Source organism: Cherax quadricarinatus, chromosome 33 (assembly GCF_038502225.1).
Source record: "Cherax quadricarinatus isolate ZL_2023a chromosome 33, ASM3850222v1, whole genome shotgun sequence".
Taxonomy (NCBI): domain Eukaryota; kingdom Metazoa; phylum Arthropoda; class Malacostraca; order Decapoda; family Parastacidae; genus Cherax; species Cherax quadricarinatus.
Genome location: NC_091324.1, coordinates 12,681,964 through 12,691,963, shown reverse-complemented (window position 1 = coordinate 12,691,963; position 10,000 = coordinate 12,681,964). Strand labels below are relative to the sequence as shown.

At 44.5% G+C, this 10,000-nt stretch overlaps 1 protein-coding gene across 1 annotated transcript in view; it reads left to right on the top strand.

Moving 5' to 3' along the window:
• The window catches only part of LOC128694023 (homeobox protein Nkx-2.1-like), a 113,766-nt gene that overhangs the window by 84,983 nt on the left and 18,783 nt on the right, over positions 1–10,000 (top strand). The window contains exons 2-3 of the mRNA XM_053784017.2: positions 3,109–3,254; positions 4,654–4,749. Coding sequence (XP_053639992.1) covers positions 3,109–3,254; positions 4,654–4,749 — 242 coding nt within the window. The remainder of the gene's footprint in view (positions 1–3,108; positions 3,255–4,653; positions 4,750–10,000) is intronic.

Here is a 10,000-nt window from a genome sequence, read left to right as displayed (position 1 = left end):
TGCTCTATGATACACCTAGGGACGCTACCTGGGTCTGGGAACACTGCTCTATGATACACCTAGGGACGCTACCTGGGTCTGGGAACACTGCTCTATGATACACCTAGGGACGCTACCTGGGAACACTGCTCTATGATACACCTAGGGACGCTCCCTGGGTCTTGGAACACTGCTCTATGATACACCTAGGGACGCTACCTGGGTCTGGGAACACTGCTCTATGATACACCTAGGGACGCTACCTGGGAACACTGCTCTATGATACACCTAGGGACGCTACCTGGGTCTGGGAACACTGCTCTATGATACACCTAGGGACGCTACCTGGGTCTAGGAACAATGCTCTATGATACACCTAGGGACGCTCCCTGGGTCTGGGAACAATGCTCTATGATACACCTAGGGACGCTACCTGGGGCTGGGAACACTGCTCTATGATACACCTAGGGACGCTACCTGGGTCTGGGAACACTGCTCTATGATACACCTAGGGACGCTACCTGGGTCTGGGAACACTGCTCTATGATACACCTAGGGACGCTACCTGGGTTTGGGAACACTGCTCTATGATACACCTAGGGACGCTACCTGGGTCTGGGAGCACTGATCTATGATACACCTAGGGACGCTCCCTGGGTCTGGGAACACTGCTCTATGATACATCTAGGAACGCTCCCTGGGTTTGGGAACACTGCTCTATGATACACCTAGGGACGCTCCCTGGTTCTGGGAACACTGCTTTATGATACACCTAGGGACGCTACCTGGGTCTGGGAACACTGCTCTATGATACACCTAGGGACGCTACCTGGATCTGGATCCCACATCAGAGACTATTGAGGAAAATTAAAGCACATGGAATAGGAGAAATTTTTTCCTGGATAGAGGCATGGTTGACAAATAGGCAGCAGAGAGTTTGCATAAATGGGGAGAAATCAGAGTGGGGAAGCGTCACGAGCGGTGTTCCACAGGGGTCAGTGTTGGGCCCCCTGCTGTTCACAATCTACATAAATGGCATAGATGAGGGCATAAAGAGCGACATCGGCAAGTTTGCCGATGACACCAAAATAGGCCGTCGAATTCATTCTGACGAGGACATTCGAGCACTCCAGGAAGATTTGAATAGACTGATGCAGTGGTCGGAGAAGTGGCAGATGCAGTTTAATATAGACAAATGCAAAGTTCTAAATGTTGGACAGGACAATAACCATGCCACATATAAACTAAATAATGTAGATCTTAATATTACGGATTGCGAAAGGGATTTAGGAGTTCTGGTTAGCAGTAATCTGAAACCAAGACAACAGTGCATAAGTGTTCGCAATAAAGCTAATAGAATCCTTGGCTTCATATCAAGAAGCATAAATAATAGGAGTCCTCAGGTTGTTCTTCAACTCTATACATCCTTGGTTAGGCCTCATTTAGATTATGCTGCACAGTTTTGGTCACCGTATTACAGAATGGATATAAATTCTCTGGAAAATGTACAAAGGAGGATGACAAAGTTGATCCCATGTATCAGAAACCTTCCCTATGAGGATAGACTAAGGGCCCTGAATCTGCACTCTCTAGAAAGACGTAGAATTAGGGGGGATATGATTGAGGTGTATAAATGGAAGACAGGAATAAATAAAGGGGATGTAAATAGTGTGCTGAAAATATCTAGCCTAGACAGGACTCGCAGCAATGGTTTTAAGTTGGAAAAATTCAGATTCAGGAAGGATATAGGAAAGTACTGGTTTGGTAATAGAGTTGTGGATGAGTGGAACAAACTCCCGAGTACAGTTATAGAGGCCAGAACGTTGTGTAGCTTTAAAAATAGGTTGGATAAATACATGAGTGGATGTGGGTGGGTGTGAGTTGGACCTGATAGCTTGTGCTACCAGGTCGGTTGCCGTGTTCCACCCTTAAGTCAATGTGACCTGACCTGACTAGGTTGGGTGCATTGGCTTAAGCCGGTGGGAGACTTGGACCTGCCTCGCATGGGCCAGTAGGCCTTCTGCAGTGTTCCTTCGTTCTTATGTTCTTATGTTCTTATGATACACGTAGGGACGCTACCTGGGTCTGGGAACACTGCTCTATGATACACCTAGGGACGCTTCCTGGGTCTGGGAACACTGCTCTATGATACACCTAGGGACGCTCCCTGGGTCTGGGAACACTGCTCTATGATACACCTAGGGACGCTACCTGGGTCTGGGAACACTGCTCTGAGACATCTAGGGACGCTCCTTGGGTCTGGGAACACTATGATACATCTAGGGGCGCTACCTGGGTCTGGGAACACTGATACATGTAGGGGCGCTACCTGGGTCTGGGAACACTGATACATCTAGGGGCGCTACCTGAGTCTGGGAACACTATGATATATCTAGGGACGCTCCCTGGGTCTGGGAACACTGCTCTATGATACATCTAGGGACGCTCCCTGGGTCTGGGAACACTATGATACATCTAGGGACGCTCCCTGGGTCTGGGAACACTATGATACACCTAGGGACGCTCCCTGGGTCTGGGAACACTATGATACACCTAGGGACGCTCCCTGGGTCTGGGAACACTATGATACATCTAGGGACGCTCCCTGGGTAAGAACCAACAGGTTCTTACCCATAGCTACCACTAGACCAAGTTGTGTTGACGCATTCGCTAAGCCTTGGAAAGCCAAATGCCAAATCATTTTTCTTTGTTTCGCAGAAACGACTTGCCTTAAGGCAGGACCACGACAATCCTCCATGCTACCACGATTTTAATTAATTACCTTAAGAACTATATTAGTATTCATTACAAGTGAACAGCGACTGTGCGAGGTCACCAAGAGTCCACCGGCGACTCTGACATTTGCGTCATTGACAACCACGTGTAGTTATTTTACTAATGTCCTGGCTCTTCTTATTCCGACAGTCTCGCGACTGATAGTCGCTTGCGAGTGCTGTTATCACCTTACTAATGTTCTTATTGTTCTTGTTCCAACAGTCTCGCTGCTAATGGGAGGCTGCCAGTGATGTTATTACCTCACTAATGTTCTTGTTCTAACAGAATCACTGTTAATGGGAGGCTGCCAGTGCTGTTATTACCTCACTAATGTTCTTGTTCTTGTTCCACCAGTATCACGGTTAATGGGAGGCTCCAACATGAACATGAACATGGGCAACGTGACGTCTCTCTCCACTTGCAGTATGGGCGACAACAAAGGAATGCAGTTCCCACTCTCACAGCGCAGAAAGCGACGGGTTCTCTTCACACAGGCGCAGGTCAGTGGTTCTCCGCTCACCTTACCCCTTTGCGCATTTACAAATAAAAAAAAAGGAAAAACGAAGGAAAAGTGGGAGAGGGAGGGAGAGAAATTGAATTGGTAAAAAGGGAAATGAAACAAGGGCTGAGGGGAGAAAAGGGTGAATGAGAGAGGAAAGTGACTCCCCCTCTCTCCGACTATCATTGTTATCTCCGTCATCACCCTCAGCCGTGTTATCGTTATCATGGCAATTATCGCCAAGATCACTACCTAAAACCATCATCATACCACTGTTATGTTTTTGTATATTAGTCTATCTTCCGACACCACAATGTATAACTATAAAATAGATTACATCACATGTCATACCAAGGACCTGGTCACAGACGGGGCGTTGAAACCCTCTCCAGGTATACTCCAGGTAATGGTGTCACTACTGCTGTTATACCTACTACGATACTACTACACCTGCCACTTTTCCAACACTACTACTACTACCACCACCACCACTGTTTTAACTACATCTAGTCATTTACTAAACGACCATGACCGCTGCTACCACAAATTCACTATGCTACTATTACTACTGCTGCTGCTATTACTATTAATAAAACTTATCACTAAACGACCAATACTGCTGCTAGCAAAGCTATTTCAGCTAAATTGTTATTACTGCTATTGCTATTACCATTGCCACTACTTCAACTACCACAAACACTATTACTACTGCTGCTATTAATACCAGACTACCGCTAAACTATTCCGCTTATTGTATCAATGCGACTAACACCACCAGACTAATTTTACCTCTTCTGCTGCACCTGATATATCCTGAGTTTCATTCCTGCTGCTGTCACCACTATTACTACTACTACTACTATCACTATGCCTATTATCCAGTGCTTTTCTCACCTGTTACTATCACTTCTAACAATCATTACACCTGTTTTTATCCGTCACTTTTCACTGCTACTGCTCCCACCACCACCATTACTACTAACAATACTACTACTACTACCAACACCACTACTACTACCACCACCACCACCACTACTAGTACTACCAACACTACTACTACCACCTCTACTACCATCACCACCATTACTAACAACAATACTACTACTAACACCACTACTACCAACAATACTACTACTACCACCACCACTACTACCATTACTACCACCACCACTACTACCACCACCACCACCACCACTAGTACTACTACCACCACCACTACTACCACCACCACCATCAATACTACTACCACCATTACTACCACCACCACTACTACCACCACCACCACCACCACCACCACCAATACTACTACTGCCACCACCACCACTAGTACTACTACCAACAGCACTACTACTAGTAGTCCTGCTCTTACCTGTTACCTTTCCCTCCACCTGCTGCCACAGGTGTACGAGCTGGAGAGAAGATTTAAACAGCAGAAGTACCTGTCTGCGCCGGAGATTGAGCAATTGGCCGCCCTCATCCACCTCACGCCCACGCAGGTGAGTCTCACGCCCTCGCAGGCGAACCTCACGCCCATGCAGGTGAGTCACGCCCACACCACATTAACGACACAGCTATAACTTTCTAGACAACGTTGAAAACATTTCAATATCTTGCAATGACATTTTGCAACACAGAATTGTGTGCACTGCGTGTACCTCATTATATACTGGCTATAATCTGAATAATTCATTGTATTCTATAATGCAGATAATGATTCATAATAATCATTAAGCGCTAAACCCACAAGGGTTATGCAGCATATAATGATTCATTTGCCTAAATTATTCAAATGATAAACAATAGTCTCAAAATTGTATGTAAATTAGAGTTTTAAAAGAGTTAAGTAATTGTGAGGAAGAGAAAAAGAGGGAGGGGAGGGGAGGGGAGGGGAGGGGAGAGGAGAGGGAGAGGGAGAGGGAGAGAGGTAATACTAGTATTACTAAATAAAGAAAATAAGATATTGAAGATCAGGGAGCGATGGTTGCTGAGGGAGGGTGCTGGGAAAGGGGTGAGGGGGGTGATGGAAAGGGAAGGGGGTAAGGAAGGGGGGGAAGCAAATATTATTAACAGTTAAGAGACAACGGTCTGACGCCACTGGGAGGGACGACCCTTTATTAAAATCTCTCTCTCTCTCTCTCTCTCTCTCTCTCTCTCTCTCTCTCTCTCTCTCTCTCTCTCTCTCTCTCTCTCTCTATCATACACACAATTCTGTGCAATTGCAAAATGTCATTGCAGGACATTGAAATCTTTTCAACGTTGTCTAGAAAGTTTTTAAAAGCGAGAAATGGAAATCTTTATCATCCCCAGCCTGTGTCCACCGTCCCTTCTGTGCCTCGTGTCTTAATTATGTCTCGTCAACGATACCTGTCTCTCCGTCTCGTCAACGATACCTGTCTCTCCGTCACGTCAACGATACCTGTGTCTCCGTCTCGTCAACGATACCTGTCTCTCCGTCTCGTCAACGATACCTGTCTCTCCGTCTCGTCAACGATACCTGTCTCTCCGTCTCGTCAACGATACCTGTCTCTCCGTCTCGTCAACGATACCTGTCTCTCCGTCACGTCAACGATACCTGTGTCTCCGTCCCTGTCCTGTCCACCTTTATTTCTCTACATCGGTCTCCTTGTTATCTCCTGTCCTTATCGCGTTCCTGTCTTTATCACCCTCTCTTTGTTTCTTCTCTCTCTCTCTCTCTCTCTCTCTCTCTCTCTCTCTCTCTCTATCCTCCCTTACGCCCATCCCAGTCTCCGTCCCTTCCAAACTGTCTTCTCGTCCTGTTTCTCTGTCCTGCTTTTTCCTTCATTGTCCCACCGCTTGTCCTCTGTCCCTCTTCTGTCCTGTCCCTTCTCCTTTCATGTCCCTCCCAATCACGAGTTGTCCTTCCCTCCCTCCTTCTTGTCTTTCTTCCTTCCTCTCTTCCTTCCTCCCCCCCCTCTCTCTCTCTCTCTCTCTCTCTCTCTCTCATCCCTCTGTCCTCCATCCCTCTCTCACGTTCTCTATCCCTCCGTCTTTCCTTCACAACACATCATAACACTACTATAATGGTGTAGTGGCACTGACAAAATGTGGAAGACTCTTATTTACAGTTCATGACATTATAGGGATCGTGTCGCCACGAGTGGTGTAACTGAAGTGCCTTTTCCACTTAGCCATACAACACTGTGCATAATAATTGGAACAGTGACGAAATAAGACATTTATTTGGAAAAGTGATGTTCATTTAAAAAATATACTGCAATGGTATGACAGATAATTGAATTAATAAGAAATAAGACTACCCTTAGCTTTATAATCACTGCTACAAGCTTTGACATAGCATCGACCAATGCTGAACACATTTTGGCAAGTTCTTCGTCGTGGTACCAAGTCCTGATAACAGCAGTTAGCTCCTCTACAGTTGAACAGTCCTGTTTTGCGATCCTGCGTTTGGTTATTGCCAGTAGATTCTCAAATGAGATAGTCAAAAGAGTTTCCAACCCGATTTAGAACGCTTAGCCAACTCAATTAGAAGAATGTTATAATTTTTCTGGAAGTGTGGCATGGAGCAAGATCCTGCTGGAAAATGCCTTCTCCATCAGGAAAGTCTCTATCCACAATGGGAAGCAAATGAGTTGCCAGGATTGCTTTGTATTTGTCATTGTTCATCGTTCCCTCAACAATAACACGCCGTCCAGAGCCTCTAGCAGTAAAACCATTCCAAAACATCTTAGGTGGGTGTTTCGGCGCTTGTTGAATGTGTCCATTCCGAAGAGGTTCGCCTTTGTTCCATCTCGCTACCACTGATCTGTAGCTATGTACTTCAAAATGCGCCTCATCTGATAACATAACTTCTCCATTCATCTGTCCTCCATCCCTTATGATCGAGTGCCCACCACAGCCGTTTTTGCTTAATAGCGGCAGTAAATAATTTTCTTTACTGGCTTTCTGGTAGTTCTACCAGCTTCAAAGAACCTTTGTCGAACAGTTAAAGAATCAACATTTATGCCAGCTGAAACCAAATCTCTCTGTATATCTTTAGTTTTTTTTTTTTTTTTTGGGTCCTTCAGACTATTTATGATAACCTTGTCATCGTGAGGTGCTATCTTAGTTTTCATCCATATTTTCCCTGATACAGTGCTCCACAATCACCAGTGTCATTAGCTCTTTTCAGAATCTGACTTTGCTAGGCTCAAATTTTCGGCGATCTCTCTGAGACTCAAATCAGCATGTTTTCCAAGAGCTACAATACTTGCACGCTTCCTAGGTGCAACATCCATCGCTAATTTCAGCAGTGATCATGAATTAAAGCGGAGAATTTGGCGAAATCACATTTACTCAAGGATCACGCTTGTAGGAATAGCCTTACAGAACAACAGCTGTTGTAGCACTGAGAGTCACAGAGTGACACCACCGCTGGATGGTTGCCAGAAATCAGTAGCAAACTCTTCTCAAAAGAAAAGAACCCATACTACTAAGTCACATGAAATAATCACAAAATTTACAACTGTCCCAATTAATTTTCACACTGCTGTACTAACACTCCCACCATCGAACACAATCACATTTATTCTCATAATCTGCACAAGATGTTTCCATCCATTGGATAATAAAAAGACAGCATTCACTTGGAATTAAGTCGAGTATTTTTGTATGCCTCTGCATCACTAGACCTACGTTTAGATTTAGACAAGGGACACATTTAGAAGATAAAACACACAATCCATATGCTAAAGATAATATCAGTGTAATAGTTGATACTGCTTCAAGATAGATCTATCAAGACTGTAGTAGTAAACACTAGCTGCGAGGCTGACGGACTGACTACCTCATCGTCTGCTGCCTTTTCATATTTCTGTATTGAACTGATGAAGCTACTGGATGGCGAAACATCGGTGTTGTGTACCAATATCGTAATGACTGATGCTTTTTTTAGGGAGGGGGCAGCTCTGAGATGTGAAGCTGTGTCACGGCTCTGAGGTGTGAGGCTGTCACGGTCATCGTACAGTGACGTACACCGTCGGTCATGAACAAGATCCATTATACTTCTTCCCTTGACTTGAACGTTGATCACAGCTGCACGTTGTGGTGAGCTGTATGAGGATTTTCAGAACTCTTAGAAACAATTAAAATATTCAAGACCAGCTTCTCGTCAAAAAATTCCCAGTTTAGAATCCTGAAAGTCTACCTTTAGTGTTTTATCCTCTCACAGGCTAAGGAACTCTACCTTCAGTGTGTTACCTCACAAGCCAAGGAAGAAACTGTACCCTTGCCAACACATCCTCGTGTTCGGCTCCTTCACTGACAAAGGTCAGCAGTTCAGTAAACATCTGTCACATTCTCCTGGATTACTCTGCAAGCCTCATAGATTAAAATGTTTCACACACACTCCCAGTGTATTTATGAGTAGGAAAAAAGACCAGATATGTAATAAAATGTTGAGTGTTTAGGTAAAAGAGGCGCGGAAATGTTTGAAACGAGGAAAAATGTATCCAAGGTGTTTTGTGTCCTCGCGGTAATGCGTTACCAGCACATTACGGCCAGATATTGGCAGAAATCCCTCTCGGGGGAGGGGGGAGAGAGAAGGTATTTACATCCAGATTACGAAGCACTGTTCCAGGAGGCTGGCATCTCTAATGTTTACAAGAAACTGGTGCTCACACCGGTACATATCTACCATGATCACTGGAGTATCCAGACAAGTAGCGAGAAAAATGGAAAGTTTGCAGCGAAACGTTCATCACGACGTTTCGTCCAGGATAAACCTTTATTGAGTATATTCCCGTTAAAAAGGTCGAATCCTGGATGAAACGTCATATATTCAAAACGAAAAAAAAAATAGTCGTTCAGAAGACTAACAATAAAGGCAGCGACAAACAGTTGATCTCCTCCAAGTCTTCAGACTTCTCCTCGCGTCTTCCAGCACCAAAATAACTGACGTTAAGCGCTACACACACGTGGGTAATACACCCCAAGACGTGGTGGAGGCTTGATCCTCCGTCTGCTGAGCGTGAGACAGACGCGTTTTCTGTTTGTATTCACCTAGTTTTCCAGCAGTAAAATCTGCAGTTGCTAGATCTCAGTATCAACCCAGGTCAACAGTTCCGAGTTTCCCACTGTCTTAATCACACCTTGAAATTACATGTTTTTTTTAATTTGCACGTTGGTATCTATTACCAAGGTAATAGATACCGACAAATTTATTTAGAAAGACACGGTCCTGGTACTCTGATCACTTCTAACATACGGAGGTACAGGTATGTTCGCCAGGACGGGTCTTGGCCCGGGTCTTCTCCATGAAGTGTGACACAGGCGTGTCACTTACACCTCACTCTCCCCATATATATATATATATATATATATATATATATATATATATATATATATATATATATATATATATATATATATATATATATATATATATATATATATATATACTGTCTTTTTAACCTCCGTATATTAGAAGTGATCAAGGTCCCAGGACCGAAACGTTTTCTGTCTTTGGGTTTGCTCACTTGTCTTTTAAACCAGTTGCACGTTCATTGCATCGGCTCAGTCTGACAATGTTTCTGCAATTATTCTAAAGAGTTCAAAAAGGTGGTGCAAAGTGAATTGTGCAAAACTGTCTTCTTGACACACGTGAAGAAATGCCATTTGGACTGCAGACGTCCAGGCTCAATGCGCAGATGTAACACGGGATTTGCATGCAGCAGACCCACTCTACCACAGACCTTTGACAAGTCCTGTGAACTACGGGTGAACCAAGAG